This window comes from Talpa occidentalis, unplaced genomic scaffold, assembly GCF_014898055.3.
Source record: "Talpa occidentalis isolate TD23 unplaced genomic scaffold, MPIMG_talOcc4v2.1 talOcc4.7, whole genome shotgun sequence".
Lineage (NCBI taxonomy): Eukaryota > Metazoa > Chordata > Mammalia > Eulipotyphla > Talpidae > Talpa > Talpa occidentalis.
In genome coordinates this window covers 33,208,518-33,229,845 of record NW_023605083.1, presented here as the reverse complement: position 1 = coordinate 33,229,845, position 21,328 = coordinate 33,208,518, and the positions used below count along the sequence as shown (strand labels likewise).

The 21,328-nt window shown below is 33.9% G+C and overlaps 1 protein-coding gene and 1 pseudogene across 1 annotated transcript in view; one reads left to right on the top strand and one right to left on the bottom strand.

Annotated features, from left to right (window-relative positions):
* CAAP1 (caspase activity and apoptosis inhibitor 1) overlaps positions 1 to 21,328 on the top strand; it is a 54,333-nt gene that overhangs the window by 21,808 nt on the left and 11,197 nt on the right. The window contains exon 5 of the mRNA XM_037495454.2: positions 6,451 to 6,524. Coding sequence (XP_037351351.1) covers positions 6,451 to 6,524 — 74 coding nt within the window. The remainder of the gene's footprint in view (positions 1 to 6,450; positions 6,525 to 21,328) is intronic.
* On the bottom strand, positions 18,282 to 20,182 carry LOC119232912 (peroxisomal membrane protein PEX13-like; annotated as a pseudogene).

The following is a 21,328-nucleotide window of genomic DNA, read 5'->3' as shown; positions in this document are numbered from 1 at the left end:
ACATAATTAAAAAAAATTAAGTAGTGAAAAAAGTCCATCTTTTTCCTTTCCCCATTCTCCTTTCTTATAGGCAACCACAGTACACAAACTTCTTGGTTTATCTTCCTAGAGATATTTCCATTCATTTATTTACACATATATACACTATGTGTAAATATACACATTTACACATTATTACACTAGTAATACGCATATATTTATATGTGTATGTTCTTTTTTCTCACACAGATGGCACAGTGCTGTGCAAACTATTCTGTAACTTTCTTCTGTTTAACTTTACCTATATATTAATATGTCTTGTCTTAGATTTTGTTTATCTGGTATATGTGATACTTCCTAAATTTGTCTTTATAACATTCTGTTGGATGTAGCAAAACAGACACCAGTGGACTTTTACTATGTTGCTATGTGTTGTTACTATAAATGATGTGACTCTCTGTATATACATATTTTTTTCCTTCTGTGATTTTATATGAATAAATACCTAGAAGTTAATTTTTAGGTTTGGGTACTTGCAATTTTGGTTGATATTGCCATAATTAAGCTAATTTATACCACCTCCCTACCATGTGGAGTATATGTTACATATACTTTAACCTATATAACATTTTGGTCTTCGTTCATCTGATAGAAAAAAAATTCTCTTACTAGTGAAATTAACCATTTTCCCATGTATCACAGAGGTGTTTGAATTTTTTGTGACCTTTTTGCCATTTACTTACCTTTTGTATGTCTTTTTAGTCCATGGATTGTGATAAAGTTTCCAATTACTATTATTATTTTTTTCCCCCGCTTGTTGTTTTTTGTTTTATAACTTACTGGTTTTTAGCATTTGTAAATATTTCTTGTTTATATAGTCTAATTTTAACATTCTGGGTTTTATAATATAATTAGAAAATGCCTTTTCTGACATTATAAAAAGTATTCTTCATGTAATTTTTAGTACTTTTTTTTTTTTTAACGTTAAGTCTGATGCATTTCGATTTTTTTGGTATAAGTTGTCAGGCAGGGCTTTCAAGACCCTCTTTTAATTTTCATTTTGTCATATCCCTCTTTACAAATATCAAGTGTTCACTTACAATATTATTTTGATTGTTCTTGATTAGACAGCTGTTATTCAGTAAATTCTGTGTATTTATCTTGTATCAGCTGCTTCATCATTTATTATCTTCCTTGTTTTCTCTGACAGGCTTATGTGAACCTGTGTTTTCTTTAGCTTTTCTTAAAATGTGAAAATGTAAACATGGGTATGGTTTAAAAAATTCAAACAGTGTAAAAAGGTATACAGTTAAAAATGTTTCTTTCTGACTTTTACTTCCAACCTCTCAAACCCTTGTTCAGATTTATTGGTCTTTTGTTGTTGCTCATATCTGTCTTTCAAATGAAACTTCCCATTTTTAAAACCGTAATTCTCTCTGATGATTTAATAGCATAAATAGCATATTTTTCTCTCAGTTGCAGCTTCCTATTTTTAAAATAATTCTCTCTTGATGATTTAATAGTATATCTCAGTTTTTCCAGTAAGAAAGAAGTATTTTTTTCTGGTGCCTTGAGCTCAAATTCTGAGTAAAAACTGACTTTATACTTTAAGGTAAACATAGCTCTGTGTGTGTGTGTATATGTGTGTATATGTGTGTGTGTAATTTTGAAGTGTTATTACTTGGAGAACTGTTTCTCTAAGTAGTAGAAAGTATGCATAAATGTAAAGAGTGAAGTTTGAGTTAAATTGCCTACATTTTTAACTGCAAGACTCCAGTTTAGTATCTCATTGACCTTTGGAAGTTGGTTGTGATAATGATTAAATAAGAAAAGATTGTTAGTGCTTAGAATAACTCTTGTCACATGGAAGACATTGAAAAAAATGTAGCTGTACTTAATTTGGAGTTTTTACTCTATAACAACAGTTCCTACTACTCTGATGGGAAATTCCTCCCCATTGGCAGTTTCCCCCCAATGCTTTCATGAAAACTTAATGAGTGCAGGGGAATAATAACTGTGATTTTTAATTATTATTCTTTACTGTTACTACTTTCCACAAAATTCATTGTTACAAAAATAGTTTAAGAGCAAACTATATATATATTTTGTTTATATACATTGCACTGAATACTTTTTTAATTGATGTAACACTGATTTATAGTGTTACATAGTTTTCAGGGTATACAGCATTATAGATAACATCTGTACACACTGCATTATGTTACAATTGACCATTGTATGATTTCATTTCCTAGGGTTAAGTGTCATAAAATGTTTAAGAATTAATTTAGATACAGTAAAATTCACTTCTTTACTATACAGTTCTGCCAGTATGGACAAATGGATGGTCATTTGTCTACCACCACAGTTTCTACATAAATGGTTGCAACATACCAAAAATTTCCCCCATAACTCTTTCTAGTCAACTCTCCCTATCCCCAGTTAATAACAACCAACTGACCTGATTTGTCCTCTACTTTCTCCAGGATGCCATATAGGTGAAATAATCAGGTAGATAGCCTTTTAGCCTGGCTGCTTTCACCTGACATACTGTATTCGAGATTCATTTATTGTAATGTGTTTATCAGTAATTCCTCCATTTTTATTGCTGAGTCATTTCTGCTCCATTGTGTAAGTGTGCCGTTGTTTGTTTATCCATTCCCCCATTGAGGTACTCTCATAGGATGTGTACATGCTAATCCACCACTCTAGAGTGGTGTACACTCTAATCACCAGTACATGAGTAACATTATGTGTACTTTATATGACAGAAGGGACTTGACAGATGTAATAAAGGTAGGGACCTTGAATTGGAGAGATTTCCTTGGATTTTTAAATTGCTCCTGTCTAATCATGTAAGTTCTTAAAAGTGAAAGAGGTTAGAGGAGTGTGTTAGACATTCAACATGAGAAGGCCTGATCTAGAAATTAGGAATGAGGGGCCTCCCTGGTGACGTCAGGGTTAAGTATCAGCACTAGCACGCTATCACTGATGCAACCTGAGTTCGATCCTAGGCCAGGGAGCTAACTCACATATGGCGCACCCTTTGCTCCCCTCAGCAGTGTATTTCAGCCAGTTCACCTGTTCTGCTCCCCACTGTCTCTGGTGAATCCTCTTACCGCCCCACGCCTCTGGCCTACACGCCAGATCTTCTACACATAAATAAATAAATCTTTTTAAAAATTAGAAATTAGAAATGATCATCTACTTACAACAGCAAGAAAACAGGGACTTTGGTTCTGAACCTCAAGGAACCAAATTCTGTCGACAACCCAGATGAGCAGGAAATTACTTCTCTAGAACCTCCAGAAAGAAAGGCAACCTATAGACACTTTGATTTTAGTCCAGTAAGACCCACATTAGACTTCTGGCCCACAGAACTGTAATATACATTTATGCTTTTGTTTTAAACTCTCAGGTTTGTAGTAATTTGTTATGACAGCAATGGAAACTAATAAAGGAACATTTGAAGTATTTCCTGTTCTTGGTGATTTGAGATAGTCTCTGTAGACTGCATCCAAGTTCATCAACATCCAGTTCCAGCTGGTTTGTTTTGTTTCTTTACCCTTCTATTGAGATGTCCTTCCAGTTTTTCTTTGAACAAGAAAATGACTTTATCTAGTAATTCATTGTTTTTCATTAAGTTCCATAATCTCTCCAGCATATATTGAGGGTGGAACTGTATTCAGGGTAAAAAAAAAAAAAAAAAAGAGCTGATGTTGCCTGGAAAGCCTAAATCTGAAGAAAAGTGGTTTCTTATAATCCAAGGCCAGGATTGTAAAGCTGCTTGAAAGAGCATTGCAGATGGGAGAAGGGAATTAGAAAAAAGAGAGAGTACGGAAGTCTTTGGTGTTAGCTGTGTGTTCCCTTCCTCCCCCAACTTCTCTTTTTCCCCTTCTTCTCTCTCTCGTTGAAAATTATGTTGAAAACTCTTCATAGTTTTAAAGTGTTGGATAGAAATATTTAAATGTTAAATATAAATTTGAAAAAGAAAATATATATGTTGTATTCTTATACTTTGATATTTCCTGATTGTTTTGCCTTTCATGATCTTTGGTGAAGATCTTTAAATTGTATTAGAGAAATCTAAATCTATATGACAGTTTTAGTTGCAAAATATATATGTTGGGAAAGTTTGCTAGATTTTTAAAGTTTCAAATTATTTTGTGGCATTTTTTTCAACTTTAGATAATGCTGATACAAGTGCATCTTGCTTTTTACTTTTTAGCCACATGGTGGTGCACTATTCCTACTGTATGAAATTATGTTTGCCCACTTTCTTCAACAGTCTGATCAAACCCATCTGATCAAACCCAGTGTAAGATAAAATAGAATGTTTTGAAAGTTTGCTTTGGACACAAAAAGAAATTGTTTATGTCAATAGTCTTTATAGAGGACCCACTTTATTTAAAGGGGATTCAAGGGTGTCTTTACAGAGAAAATAAAGCAATGCATAAGATAAATGCATTTTACGGCATTATTATTGAAACTTCATTTGGAAATGATTTCAGACTTATTAAAATGTTACAAGAATAAGAATAGCACAAGAAACATCCTTATACTCTACCTATCAATAATACATGTACCTATTATTAACATTTTGTCCCTTTTGTATATCTTTTCCTGAAAAATTTGAGCCTAAGGTACATATGCCATAACCTTTTACCCTAAACACTACATGTGCTTTTCCTAAGGCCAGCAATTTTTTATTTTATATAACCATAATACAGTGTCAACTTCAGTAAATTAATATTGATAAAATACTTTCATCCATTCCTACCTTCAGTATTTCAGTTTGTCATTTGACTCAGTAATGTCCTGTGTAATGCCCCACCCCCCCACCAGTTCAGTCTCAAGTCAATTATAACTTAATTTTCATCTTTCTTCAGCCTGGTATATTCCTTGTCTTTTATAACAGTGACATTTAACTTCTCTCCCCTTTTGTTATAGAACATTATTCATTTCCACTTTGGCTTTGTCTGATGATTCCTCGTGATAAAGATAGTACATTCTTAGCTATAATATTGCATATAATACTATTACAGATGCCCATGACTTTCAGTGGTGATGTTGCATTATGTTTTTGTTCGTCTTTTTTTTTTTTTTTGTAAATTTAGATGTGTCTTTAAAAGAACAAAGCACCATTCTAGGATGTTTAAGAATAAGCAAACATTTTCTCTAAAGGAAGTTACTTAGAGATAAATTAATATTCTTAGTAGATAAAGTCTAATTTGACTGAATGGCTTATAGTATATCTTAACTTTAATTCTTGCAATGCTCTTAATCGTATATTGACATTTAATCCTTGGAATCTGCCAGTGATTCTAGCGAAGTAATGGAATCTAAATAGGTGACATTAGACAGAAAGAAGTATAAAAAACAAGTATCTCCATAATAGTTCTCTCAGGTATCATCATACCAATCCAAATAATTTTATAGATTCTGTTTGGGTTTGTGCTTATGTTAGTTTTAATACAAAACGGTCATAGAAGTGCCAGATATGTTGACTGGAAAGAATATCATAAATTTCCCAAAGAAATTATCACGAGTTTTTTATTCTTTGACTATTTGAGTGATTTGTTTTGAAGTGCATAGAAATTGTTTTGTGAATAAGAAAATTTCTTAAATATATCTAGTGTGTTATTCTGGATGTGTATACATAATCTCTGAAGGTCACTGATACCTGTTTCAAAGAAAACAGTCATTTTGAGTATTTGCAAATAATTCTTGATTTTTAACTGAAAAGTATTGTAAAAATCAATATAAAGATGGTATAATGACCTCTAAGGAAGAACGTTAGTTTCAAAACATGATGAATCAAAACTTTTTATAGAGTGATCTTACACTTAATTTATTTTCTTGGATTTCATGTATATGTTACATATAAAATATGTATTTCCCACATAGATAATGTAGGCATCAAAGCATTTGAGGTCTGAAATTAGATGAATATAACATACTTTGAATGCCAAAGTGCCCATTAAATTTGATAGTTGAACTGGAAAAATTATTAGATCTGTGAGTTTTAATTTCTCTCATCAGCTGTCCTGCAAAGGATTAGAAGAGAGAAAAAAAATTACTTCCATATTCCTTTCAGGCTTATCCCTGAATTTTACAAAGAAGTATACAGATTTCCTCTGTTGTCTAACAGTAGAACCTTCCTATTTGTTATGACTTGGGAGGTTATTTTGGGGGGTATGGGGATGCTCAGAAATGTTTCCATGTAAATTATTGGTAGTAGTGTTTCCAGACCCCAAAAAATCACCTGCTGAATAATACCAAATATGAACATTCTACTTTCAGATAGTGGGGAAATCTATGCTGCTTAAACTGGTAAATGTTTTAATAGATGCTGCTTCTGGTGCTTGTATATATGTGTCTTAATTTCTAAAGTGCACTAAATGGTATCCTATGCATTAAATATCATTAGATTGAATATGGTTTTTATAATGTTTTATTTTCATTCTTTAGACAAGACACTTGTATAGATTCTACTTCATCCCTGAGAGAGACCAAGCAACCTGAAGGATTGGAATTAAAACAAGGTATGAGTCAATTTATTTTTACTTAGGTTTTACCTGAATTAGCAATTTACCCATCATAAATTTTCAGTGTTCCATCTAGGCTTCATTTTACAGATAGGGCAACAGAATAACTTCCTTGGTTTAAGGTCAGAAGAGTACAGAATACATCCTTATTTCATGTCTCCATTAATCACTACTGCATGAGTGATGTGTAGATACAGATGCCACCAGAAAGTAGTCATCTTGAATGGTTTTATAAGTAACTATATCTTCAGGTGCAAAATACTGGAACTAGGTTAACTGCATAGCTTTAGGTCCTATGTGGAAAAATATGTTTTACAGGATAAGTTTTTTCTCTCTATTTGCAGAGGTAGTTTGTCCTTATTTAATTTCTTATTTATTTGTTGTTTTCTATAAATCAATAGCTGTTGACATTACCAGCTAGCAGAAGTAAAGTGGTAATTTGTAATTTATTCAAGCCAAATAGATCAATCGGTCTCATCTTTCGCTTATCTTTTTTGTTTGCTTCTTTTTTATCTTGGTAGGGAAATTGAAAGCGAAATAAATTTTTATTAGTTACTCAAAGACCACCTCACATTATTTTCTTTTTCATGATAATATTACTTTAGAGCAATAAGATTCTGTTGCAGCCAAGAGTGTGGTGATATTTATTATGTAGACAGCTAATACTCAGTGACTTAGAATAGAACTACTTGTTAGAGATAAACAGGTCATTGGTTATTTAGGGAGAATTTTTTTAAAAAACTGGTTGGTGTTACTAATGTATAATCAGTAAAATGAATACAAGTTGAGTAATTCGTTTTATGATTCAATTTATATATACAGAGAACAAAATCTAACTTAAGTTTACTGAGTTGATGTATTTCTGATGGTTTTAAGGATCCCAGTGCTCTTCAGAAGTGCTATTAGGTAGCTTTCCAGTTGTCAAGCAAAATTTATTTTCGTACTCTGCTTCTGAGCACCTTCACCCTGCCCCATTAGCTCAGATTCATGCTTTGGTTTACATTTATTTGTCATATGTAAATACATGTTAAACACCTATTGTTTCCATGTATTTTAATCAGTCGTGTAACTGTTGCACCCCATGTATAATTGGACAGTGCTGCTTTTTTTTCTGCTTTTGTTTCTACTCTTTGCATAAGAGCAGGCATTTGGGTGAGGGGGGTTGGTAGGGTTGCTGTTAGATCATCTACAGGAGAAGAATGTAACGTAAAGAACAAAAAATGCTAGGATGTGCTGATTGACTCCAGGTCCCAGGGTAAAAAGGAATGCAGCCCTCATTGTACAAATCATCAGCACTGCCCTCCGAGGGAAAATGTTTGTGTTTGGACACCTGAGCTCCTTAGCACTCCCTTCCCAATATTAACAGTCTATTTTGTTGTGATTTTCTTATGGTAACTTTAGTCATTTTAAAGCTGGTCATGGAAGCAAAGAGGCAGAATAAAAGAACTCAGAGTAGCCAGAGGTCACAAAGCCCAGATCTTTTATGCTTAGGAGCCTATAGAATACTCTCAAGTTCTCACTTAGGCATGAGAAACTTCAAGAACACATTGTCATCAGTAAGTGACAACAAATGGAGGTGAATAAGCATAAGATCAAAGCACAGCAGTACCTGTGTGCAGTTCATAGTGTGACCACATCTGTAGGAAATGACTAAATTAAGCTTCCTGTCAGTTTTTTAAAAAGCTGGGATATAGCTAAAGTCTAAAGATATTTTAGAAAAATGTTTATAGAAGTGGTTAAAATATTCTGTTTTATTAGAGAATAAGCCATTTATTTAAAAGAATCAATTATGTAGAACATTTTCCCGATAAATATTAATATAGCTAAAACACTAGCATAGCTAAATTTGAATCACATAGTAAGTAACTTGCTGGGAGTAATCCAGAAAACTGAGGTACATCAGGAAATAGAAATTCTGGTAAGTGTAATAAAGATTATTGTCTTCTTTCTAAATGAACTAATATTGTCTGTTTTTAATATACAGAAACATTCTTTGACCATTTAAGAAAATTCATTGAAACATTTAGTACTGAGGTAACCCTTTTTTCAGACATATAAGACAGCATTGAATTTTCTCTACTCGTTCAGAGTAAAATACATCTTATTATATTACCTATTAATGGCTTATGATACTGGCAAGTTATTTAAATTATGTTTTCAGTTTTTTAACATCTAAAATACTCAAATACTGAGAAGCATTGACTATAAATAGTTAAAAATGAAATTGGCATTTCTTTATCTAGTACTGGTTTCGTTTATCTTGTTGATAAGAAATGTCATTTATTAAGCTTCCTTGCTGAAGATGAGTATCAGTGTATACTCACTTCTGCCATACTAACAGAGGACTAACACCTGAATCTTGACCTTCACTGTGTAAACGTTACTTAAATGTAAATATAATCTGCTGGTTGATTGAATGGTATTATTGTAAAATAGAAACTCTTCTGTTAGTCTTAGTTTCCTAAGTCACTCATTTTTAGTAGGACAGGTATATAAGAAACACTATAGTTTTCCCTTTTATCTTTATTTAGCACAGCTGTGTTTGTGTGTACAGGCTCATATACTTGTGCAAACCTGAGATCTTATGTTAATTTCCTGGAAAATTTCAGGGCTTATATTATTGAAAAGGAATAGCTCAGCTTTTAAACTAATAATGGTTTATATAAATTTTCTAAATCGGTCATTTTGCTATAGTTTACACAAAATGAAAACTGCCATTTGTCAAAGGTACTTGATTTGTAGAAAATATTTTTAAACTATCAGACAAATTTTTGCTAAAGTCCTGTTAATTTTAATGAATTATCTTCCTGTATATTTGTTAATAAGTAAATGAATTTGCTTAAAACATCTGCTACATTAAAAATAATGGTATATATTTAAATTGTTGCTTTAACGTTTACAACTGATACGTGTAATTTTGCAAATTATTCTCCTTTATGGCTTGAAGAATTAGACTCTAATGCTTCCATGGTTCTTAGAAGTTGTTCATAAGAAATGTTTAATAGACATGAAAAATACCTAGTTCGATTTGAATATTTTGGTTGAGGTTTGGAGTAGTCTCTCTAGTGAAAGACCGACTAGGCTTGTTATGTCTCCAAAAATAAAGATAGGGCCAGTAGATACAGTTACTATTAGACTAATTTTCATTCAATTTAATTTCCAGTAATAAGTATCAGAACATGTATGCCTTTTGATCTTGCTCCTGTTTGGGAAGTGTGAAATACAGTTTATATAAGCCACCACTTGATGGCGTTGTTGTAGAGCTAATTCAAGCAATGTTTAGGTGTTTGGCCTTAGTCTTGAAGTTCTTTCTAGCTGTCAGATTTTGTAAGTGGTGCCTAGAGCAGTGTCTGTTCTTAGGAAGAGCGCTTAATAACTGTTTTCTTATATTGTTTCGTATAAGCAGAATAGAATATGCAATTTTTTTCTATTTCTACTTTTTTTCATTCTGTTAGAAGAAAAAATGCTTTAAGCTGTATGATTGTAGCTTGAAATGCATTCGTTGAATATGGTCGTAAAAATAAATAATGTAACCATGTGGTATATAAAAGGATCAATATCAATGTTTTTAATACCTCCTACTCTCAATCTTTTACTTTCTCATGTGAAAATTATACTTCCTTTTCTTAAAAACATGCTAACATACAAAATATGGAGAGTTGTGCTGTGGCTAAGTGCAAATATTGATACTTAAAAAAGCAGTAATAGAGTTATCTTATGCAGTCATATTTTGACCTTCTAGTTCACAAGTTAATGAGTGATAGATAGCTTTAAGAATTATCCTATTGTGGACTTTAATAGGGAAAAATGTTTTATTGGTTAAAACTATGTGATGAAAGTTGAGAATAGATGTCTTCTATGGGCTTCTCTCTGCCTTTCCTACGAGTGGTCACCAAAATGATTATACACTCCCAGAGAATGCAAGAAGAAAACATGCAGACTTCTAAAGTAAATGAATATACATAAACATATTTTTCAGTCTGTCTCCTAAAATTTCTGATTACATGTTATCTTTTTTTTTAAGATTTTTTTTATTTATACAAGAACTGGGGTACAGGTCAGAGGCGTGGGAGGGTGAAAGAATTCAGTAGCGACAGAGTGGGGAACAGAACAGGCAAACGAACTGAAGACACTGCTGAGGGGAGCAGCGGGCGAGGCAGGAGACGTCTGCTACGCCATGTGGGTATCTCCCTGGCCGGCTGGGAATTGAACCCATGCTGCAGAGGCTGCAGACAGCTTCACAGCGCTGCGCTCAACCCTCTGTGCCACCGGGGAGGTCTGATGAATACATATTTGTTACATGTAATATAAATTTATTACTAGGTAATAAATAGGTACTGAGACAGGTACTTGAAGTTTTCACTGATAGGCTTATGTAGATAATGAAATTGAGAGATCACTCCTTTAGACTATTGTAAAGAATTGGTGATAGTGGGCCTCCCTGGTGGCCCAGCGGTTGAGCTCTGGGCTGTGAAGCTCTGCAGCACCAGTTTGATCCCTGGCTGCCAGTGAGGGTCCCACATGGCTCAACAGACTTCTCCTGCCACACCCACTGCTCCCCTCAGCAGCATATTTCGTCAGTCTGCTGTTCTGTTCCCCACTCTGGCTCTGGTGAATTCTCTCACCCTTCCGTGCTTCTGACTGTACCCAGTGCTTGTATAAATAAATAAATAAATGAATCTTAAAAAAAAAAAAAAAGAATTGGTGATAGTCATAGCTAACTCATCCATTCTAAAAAACTGAATGTGACATAAGAGATTTAGTTAAAGTAGTTAGTATGAAACTGTGAGTCTATTCAAATCCTTATAAGGTGAGGGATGAATGGGAAAAAAACAACATTTTTTTCTTTTTCTTTTATTTTTGCATAGAACTGATGTGTAGGCCACAGGTGCAGGGGGATGAGATGATTCACCAGAGACCAAGTGGGGAACAGAAGAGGTAGATTCACTGAAATACACTTTGCTTAGAGGAGCGGTGGGCAAGACAGGAGAGGTCTGTTGTGCAGTATATGAGATAGCTCCCTGGTCCAGGATTGAACTGAGTCTGAAGCAGTGATAGCATGATAGTGCTGAGACTTAAAATTAACCCCAGGCCACAAGGGAGGCCCACCATTTTTTTCTTATTGCTGTTACTATTTTTCTTTTCTTTTTTTTCTTTTTTTTTAAAAAGATTTATTTATTTATGCAAACAAGAACTGGGGCACAGGCCAGAGATGCGGGTGGTGAGAGGATCCACCAGGGACAGAGTGAGGAACAGAACAGGCAGACTGAGTGAAATACACTGCTGAGGGGAGCAGTGGGCGAGACAGGAGAGATCTGCTGCGCCATGTGGATTGCTCCCTGGCCGGCCGAGGATTGAACTCATGCTTCAGAGGCTGCGGATTGCTTCACAGTGATATGCTTAACCCTTTGCACCACCAGTGAGACCCTGTTACTGTTTTTTAAGGTTAGTACTGCACTGAGAAGCAAAGGTGGGTGAGTAGAGTGACTAGAATAACAGAGTGAAGAAATGAATTTGCAGTTAAAAAGGAGTTAGTTAAGTCTTACTGAAAAGAACTTTACAAAGATAACTGAAGGAATAAATACAAATAATGAAAACGCAAGGAGAGTAAAAACAATGTCATCAAAGACTTTTATTGCTTTGTAAAGGAAGAGAAAAAGATGATCATTTAATTAAGCAGAATTTGTAGACCAAGAGTTTTACATGTCTGTCGTGTACGTTTTGTCTTAGAAATCTTAGCTTGGATGGATGAATTCTGTGCTACCTCTTCCTTTGAAGAGCTGAATTTGAAGAGCTCATGAGTTTTAGAAAGTTACGTGGAATTTTCATGGGGGAGGAGTGTTACAAGGCTGTTGTGAGTTACAAGCAGAGAAGTACATGTACCACTGATTTATTATAAAAATTTGAGTCTAATTCCTTTCTTCCTAGCCCTTGATTATTTCCTTGACTTGTTCTGAGAAATAAGTTTTCACAGAATGCAGCTTCCTAACACGAGTTAGCTTCTTTTTGTTTTGAATTGACTTCTTTAAAGGGTTTTTAAAATCTTGTTCTGGGGAAATGATGTCCAGTTGGAGAAGTAAAGAGACGATGGTTGTAACCATCAGTGCTTGCTACTTAAGAATTAGTGTTTCTTTATTCATTTCTTTAAACCTTTCACAAGTTATCACTAGCAGTGACAATAAACAGCATCTCCCTCCCCCTTTTTAATTTTCTCATTATGTGAAATTGTGAAAATTATATTTGTATGGCACGTTAACTCATACTGTGTCTGTACCTTTTGAAGGTCCTTCTGTTGCATTTATTTATTTATTTTTTTTTTTCAAATATTAAATTTTATTTTTATATTCCCCCATACAATTGCAAACGCCCCATTCTGACCCCAATCCTTCCCCTCCCACCCGCCACCCCCCAAAAAGTGTCTCTGGTTCATAGTTTTTGTTGATTTTGATTTTCACTTTCTTATATTCATTTTCCTGGTCCCTTATTTAAGTTTTCTAGATTCCTGCTATGAGTGAGACCATCCTTCTGTTGCATTTAAGTGTGAGACTTTCCTGGGTGTTTTTTAAAAAAAGCAAGATTTATACATGCCATAATGCCTTGTATGTATTTCATCAATAATGAAATTATGAAGAATGTCAGTATTTTGAGAGAGCTATTTCTTTGTGCCCATTTCAAACATTCTATCTTTCAATGGCAGCTACTTTGATGGTTACATGGTCTAAACTTTCAGAAAATAGCTAGAACCCCTTTGTGTTCACTGTGCTTTTCAGTCATTAGGATAAGTACTTACAAATATGCAAGTGCTCCTACCAAAGAAATGAGTAAACCCTACGTTTGGAATCAGATTTTATTGCTAGTTCTGAACTCTGCATAGTCTGTGATTTAAGTAGCAGTTGTGGTTGCTGTATCACATAGTTTATTAATGTTGAACTTAAGATAAACTTACTTTAAATTAATACTCTTTAATTTTTTAAACAATTTTAGGCTTTTTTTTAAAAAAAGGGCAGAGTTGCTGTAGACCCACTTAACCACCTCTTCTCCTGCTCTCCTATGTTATCATCTTGGGTTACTGTGGCAAATTTGTTTTAATTGATAGACCAATATTAGTACATTATTTTTGTTACTTAAATTCAATATTTTACATTAGGGTTCATTCTTTGTGATGTGTTTCCCATGAGGATACATGTGTAACAGCACGTATGCTCTGTCACAGGATCACCACATCAGTTTATCTCTCCCTTCCCCAGACTCCTGGCAACCACTGATCTTTTTACTGTCTCTACAGTTTTGTCTATGATGGAATCATACAGTACAGTGTAGTCTTTTCATATTGGCTTCTTTTCTTCTGTCTTTTTGAAACTGGATGGCTCATTTCACGATCTAACGTGCCTGTGAAGATCTTATTGTGGCTGTCCTGTGGTATGCTTATTCATTTACCCACTGAAGGACATATTGGTTGCTTGCAAGTTATGGCAATCATGAATCATCTGTATGTGAGTTTTTGTATGGATGTAAGTTTTCAATTCTGGGTAAACACCAAGTTTAATTTAATAAGAAACTGCCAATCTGTCTTTCAAAATGCTGTACTATTTTACATTTCCACCAGCAGTGGATGAGAGAGTTCCTGTTGTTTCACATCCTCATCAGCATTTGTTGCTGTCAGTGTTGTGGATTTTGGCCTTTCTGAGAAATGTGCGGTGGCATCTCATTGTTTTCCTCTGCAAGGCTTTTCATCTGCTTCTTTGCTATCTGCATCTCTTCTCTGGTAACTGGAGTCTTCAGATCTTTTGTTCATCTTTTTTAAATGGGTTATCTGTTTTCTAATGGACGCTAGTCCTTTTTCAGGTCTGGTTCCCAATTATTTCCTCCCAGTCTTTAACTTTATTCTCAATATTTATTCATATTTTATACATACTTCTTAGGAGACTTACATATTTTATTTATTCTGTGTGTTTTAAGTACCTCCAAGTAGTTATATATAGCCTGAACCAACATTCTTATCTGTGATACTTCTGTGGGTGTTCTGATTCTGTTAAGATCTGGGATGCAGTAGAGAATGTTTAAATGCATAATTTTTCGAAACTTGGGTTTGAATTTTGCCTCTGCCACTTTAGTGGGAACTGGAGCATATTTTTTTAAACTCCTTTCCTCTATTTCCTCATGTATTAAATAGGAATAATAACATGAATGCCTCTGCCATTTTGTTGGTATAACCTTTAAATGAGTAAAGTGCTTAAGAGAAGTTCTTACACATAATACATGCTCAGTAAACATCAACAGTTGTTGTAATTATCTTTGCCATCATTTTGTTACTAGTATTTTCTGTTTCATTATCTTAATAATCATCCTGGCTGTCTCTAATAGTTAAAAATGCCTCTAAATTGAACCATAGTCTCCCTTTATATAACTTTTACTCATTTGTCCTTTTATGTTCTTTGGATTATAGAAAATAAGTTTAGTACATCTAGATAATGTCTCTTCAAATTTTGAAGCTGACCTCTCCTTTCACCCAATTAATTGTTTTGTTCTAGCCATGTGATAGAAGTATAAATAAAATGTGGCCTGTCTTGTAAGAATTTGTCTAATAAAGGAAGTTATTTTTTTTCCTATCCACTTGTGTCTGAACTTATTACTCCTATTTGTGAAAATGGATGAACTCTTTGTGTTGCTGAGACTAGCCTCTCTTTTGTGATCAGAACCCCTTTTGGTACCTGGAATTGTTTCCTCTTCTTCCCTCATCAATGCCCCCCTCTCTAGTGACCTTTGCCAGCAACTATTTCACTGGTCATTGCCAAGTTCTCATGCTATCCTACTAGCCATGTTTGACAACCTAGATTGTTATCTTTCTACTCAATCCATTTTGTATCATGCTTCCTGTACCCAACTTCTAAAGGGTGAGAGCCCCAAAACTTTTTAGATTTTTCCTCTTTTCAGCATTCTTGTTTTAAGACTGGCAAGTAAAAATTTCTCTAATTCAGACTTCTTCCCAATACTTAATGTCTAACTTACTAAGTATTGAATAAGCATCTTAAAATTAATAGGCCCCAGAATAAATTCCAGATTATTCCACTTTTCCTTCCCCCTTCTCCCCCCACCCTGCTCCAACCTGGTGAAAGCAGCAAACAAAAATAAATAAGCAGAGACTTCAGAAACCTTGTTTTTCCTGCAGCTTTCTATCTCCTTAATAGCTACTATATTCTTCTTTATATCAAGGCCAAGAACCTTGGGATCATTGTTGAGTTCTTTCTTCTTGTAGAATGTTTAGAATCCATCCACATTACACCTTTTCTTAGCCATATTGTTCTGGTGTTGATTCTTATTATATCCTGGTAACTATTTTTATATTTTTTCAACTTCAGTATATTTTTTGTCTAGAAAGGTAACTTGACAATCTATTAATATTAAAAATGAAACAGTATCCAATTTTTTAATTAAAAAGCACGATGTAAAAGACAACTAACTATATATTAAAGTTAATGTATAATTATGACACCAACAGACTAAATCGAGTGCTTAAAATGTTAGAACGTGAAAATTTAGAGTACTCTTATCTCTTCCTTTCTAAATCGATGATACAATCAGAAAAATTTTTAAATGAAAGTTGTTTTCTTACTATAGCTTGTCGTTATTTCATTTAATTGAAAATGTTTTGATTTCGGTTAGTAATTTCTGTAAAGTAGCACTCCTTAAATAAGTTTCTAAAAATAACAACATTGGAGACTTGAACATTACATTTATCATTTAGAAAAATTATGCCCAAACTGTCATAATAAATAGGTTACAGAATTTCTCTGCTTATTCTAGTTCTAAATTCCTTTTTTAGAGTTTTAATAGAGACTGAATTTTCAGACACAAATTTTCAGTCAGATCATCTGTACTGCAGTTTATTGTATTTAACAACAACAACAAAAAAATAAAAAATAAAAAAACCCAAGAGAAATGAAGTTAATTTTGTCATTCATTCTGTCATAAATTGCCTCACTATACATCTTTAGTAGTAGTTAAAAATTCTATCCTAACCATTCACCTTTTTTTTAACTAAATAGTGCTGACACCACATTTCATTTCCATTTCACTTCTGGCATTCAATTTAGGTATCTCTCAACACCAACTTCAATGATTCCTTTTATCAAAAATTTGTTTCAAGAACAAAATTCGCACAAATGGCTCTGACATACCAAAGCATAGTCTGATTGTAGAACATAATGGAAAGTAATATACAAGAAACTTTATTTCTGCAACTTGAAAACTTTAAGTAATACCTGAGTATTAGAAAACTAGACTGAATGTAAATAAATTTTACCTTATTTCTGCATAGTGTCAAGATTTGTATTTTAAATGATATATTACTTGTTGTACTGTCATTTCAAAAAAGTGGTCCCCAAGGAACTTTTGGTAAATAAACTTAGTTTCTGTATGTCTTACTTTAGTCTAAATGTTCTGGAATTGCTTATTTGATGAACATAAAGTTTGTAAGAAGAAAGATTAAAAAATATAATCAAATCTTTATCAAATTATTCCAAGTTTTCAACAACATCTATAAACATATTCTTGTACACCTATAGTCTTAGTTTTATTGTATAAGCACAGTAAATATACAAATGTTCCAATTGAATGGGAAATAAACGTTCACGTGAATGAAATTTAACTGCATTTAAAGTCATAATTAAACAAAAACAAAAAAACAAATAGTATTAATTTAAATAAGAAATGAGCATTTTATTTTCAGTCTCAATAGTCTTGGTACTAAAAACTGTATGTAAAAAAAATGTGTCTCCAGTGTGGCACATTTCCAATATTTGGAGAATAGCCTGGATGTATAATTTCAAAAAAATATTAGGTAGAAGCAGAGACTCTATGAAAAAATTGAAAATCATTACTGCTGGAATTATTAAGTACAAACTAAAGATTTGCGTCTTGGCTGGAGCAAAAGAAAGTAAATTTTTCATATATTTTGATTCATTCAAGATTAAAACTAGTCATTCTGCAAAGGTATACAAAGTTATATGATCCTCAGGAGAAATGGAAGCAATCTATAAGAAAGGTAAATTTCAGCTGTTTTACTAGCAGAGAAAACTATTAGGGCTAATCACACTCTTAGAACGATTTCTTTCACAATGCTTCTAGTGACCTATTCAAGATAACTTTTTAAAAATACAATAAAAAGTTAACGGCATTAGGTTTTGGTGGGTGAGTAAAACTATATTATTGGCTGAAGCAAACCCGGCTTGGACAGAATATAGATCAGGAAATTTTTATTATTTAATTTAAGTTGTGAAAAAGTTAGTCATTTTGTCTGTCTCCTATTTATGTTATAACTCAGTTTCTGAGGATTCCAGCCAAAGAAACTTAGAACATTAAATGATTAATGGTCCCTACTGTAGCAAACTGTGTGTTCCACAGTTTATATTTTACTCTCTACTTTTACTTCGTAAACAAAAGGTTTTAAGATGAATGCGATAGCAGTCTCCATAATTGTACAATCTAGGTTAGAGGACCATCCTCACAGACCAATAACATGGAAATGTAACCATGTCACTTGAATAACATAGTGGTTGCACAGCACACTAGTAAGACAACTTTAATAATCTCTAGCAGGAGCATATATGGAATAGCCAATAACAAATGTTTTCATTGGATTATTGATTAATGTCTTTGTAAGAAGTAATTTTTAAAAGTATACTCCACAATATACTTCAATTGTAGGTGAACATGAATGATATTGGAGATTTTATCTCCAGTTTCCTAGTGGAATTAGGTACATCCTGAGGCCTTATTCATTTCTGCAAAAATAGATTCAAAGGCAGTTCCCTGTTCTTCCAGAGAATCAGCAGCTGTGATTCCTTTAATTCCTGTTACGTTGGTTAAAGATTGTTGCTGCTTAGAAAACTTTACAGTATAAATCATGTTGTTTGACCAGTAATACTAGCCAGAAGCCAGTCACGAACTTTGGGCTGCTATTCTTTGAGAGCTCTTAGCTCAGCATCACCAGCATGGAAAGACATTTCTCCTTCAGATAGGGCAGCAAAATCATATTCTGTCCCAGCAACTGCATGGTCCTCCTCACCACTTGCCCAGTTGGTATTGTCCATTAGGTCATCATTGTGCTTAGACAGCAGTTTCCAGCTGAGGGATGAACCACCAGAGATGTCAGCAAAGGCCAAGATTTTGCTGAGTTTAGCTACTATATCCTCAGCACCAAGGCAAGCCACAATTCCTTCACTTTCTTCTAGTAGGTCCTCCTTCTCAGAGTCTCTTCTTAAACTTATACCCTGTATCCATTTATAAATATACCTTATAATCCTTGCTAATGCAGAAGCTGAAAAAGCCCTTGTGGTGTATTTTTAATTATGAAAAGTGATTTGCTACATCTACTACAGCCCTGAAACTGTTACAGACAGCTGAAAAGGTAGTATCCATTATCATACTGACAGAGGCTAATGCAGCTACAGTACTCTCAATGGACTGAAATGCACCTCTGCTGCTTTCTTCAGCTTGCTGAACAAATCTGCTCGGTAGAAGATCATCTACACATGGATGTGGTTATAACCCAATCCATTATATCCATAACTGTAAGGCTTATAGCCTCCATAAAATGAATTTCTATAGCCACCATATCCAGAAAGGAAATGAACTGTAAGCAGGTCTGAAAGTGTTCACATGCCACTTCCTGTCTCCTGTGATCACCTTGAAAGAATAGGTGGGGACACTCTAGTAAGTATTGGTTGTCCAGGCCTTGTTAGTAAAGTAGGACCCAAGTCAGCAAAGTCATTGGAAAGTGGGTCTGGGTGCTGATCCTGAGAGGCCCCGGGAATTCATTGGTCTTCCAGGGTTTTGGGGAAGAGTGCAACTGACAGACCATTTTTTCTGCCTCTGTTCTGGCTCCGTGCCCGACCCCTCTATTTCTGTATATGCTCCCTCTAGTCTCTTAACATTCTAAAGGATTATTTTAAGCCACAAGAATGACCATGTCACTTTTCTTACCAAAGCCTTCCAGTAGCTTCATAACAAAATCTGATGTCCTTCATTCTCATGGCCATGACGCATGAATGCTATGTGCTGATGCATGAATGTGGTATGTGGTATGTCTTGTCACTTTCCCTCCTTGTTCATTCTGGTCCTTTCTTGCTTCCGCCTAACACTCTAAGCACTTGTGTGTCAGGGACTTTGCTTTTGCTGCTCCCACTGTCTGCATGTTCCTCCCTAAGATATCCATGAGTCCTCCACGAATCATTTAGATCCCTGATCAGATATCACCTGATCTGTCTAAACTAACTAGCATTACTTTTTTCAGAGCTCACAAGCCTCTTAATAAATGTAGATTTTTACTGGGAGTTGATATCGGGTTTACTTTACTGTGGTCTTGTAGAAAGCACTTTCTTTGAAAACCAGAACAATGTTGTTCTATCATGTGTCTAGTTTATAGCATATCTCAGAATATAAATAGAAATCAGTGTGACTGCAAGTTTTATTAGCACTTGTTCAGATCTGAGATTTTTGTTCGTACTGGTGGTGTACTCTTACTGGTCACACTTCTTGCTCTTCAAGATCAAATATCTCCAATTAGGTGAAGCCTTTCCTGACCTCCTGCTGCTGACATCACCTCTTCACTCAGTGCCCTTGTATAGAATTGATTGTCACCTTACCTTGTTCATACCAATATCACGTATTATGTACTTATATTTTAATACTGCCTAATAATTAGTAATTCTTTTTAATTTAAGAAACATTTATGAGTATCTAAATGCTATTTTGACATGGTCCCTACCCTCAAGTGGCTTCCCACTTAGGAAGACTGATGCTTGTTAGGTATCCTAAGTTAATTTTAGTTTTTATATTATTTTACAATGTTCTCTTTTGTCACTTCAGTAAATTCTTGGTGGGGAAGGGAATTAAACATGTGTGTTCAACTTGTTATCTTTTGCAGGAATTCAGACCGATTTAATTATTACACATTCTAGGGTTTGTCTCTTGACTCTACTCAACAATTCCACTATCAAGAAGTTTTACAAGCATGTAGTCACTGTATTAGATGTGCTTTTATTTTATGCATAGAAACATTCTGGTAAGTTGTATTATTAGCAGTAGAATATTATAGGCACTGTCATGGCTTATATATGCTAGTACAATTTAAAAATCCTAATTCTGAAACTTGATATACATGAGTCCTAATCCTTACTCATGTTTTAATTAATAATTCTTATGTGTTTGCTCACTTCATTGGATATTTAAAACTTTTAACAAAAAGCGAAAAGACTTAAAATATTTTTCCTTTATCTAGCTTAGGGAATCTCTGCAGCTCTTAAGCATTAAGGTTTGTTATATATGATAATAAAAATACAAGTAGTGCATTTTAGCTTTTTAAAATTATATATGTGCTGAAGATGATACTTTTAAAGTAATTGTATCTTTTATAGTATTTTTCATCTTGTCAATAAAATGTTTAAAGGGTGTTGCCAAATATTTTGCTTTTATTGTTTAACCCATGTTCATAACAGTTCCTCATTGAATAATATAAACATATTTCTCTGTAAATTATTCCATTTATTCTTCTTTGTCAGTGATGGATATGGTAGTGATTGATTCAACTTGCTGTCTAGATACGTGTCTGGGTTGATTGGTTTATTATTTGAGAAATCTTTAGTACTCATGTTACAGGGCATTAAGACAAAACATATTCTAGTTTTTAAGACCTTCAATGGAAAGAAACTTTAATACAATTAATGTGTAATACAGAAAAGGGGAAGAATATAGTTTCCAAATCAAGCACCCAAAGTTACTCATCCCCTCATGGGTAAATG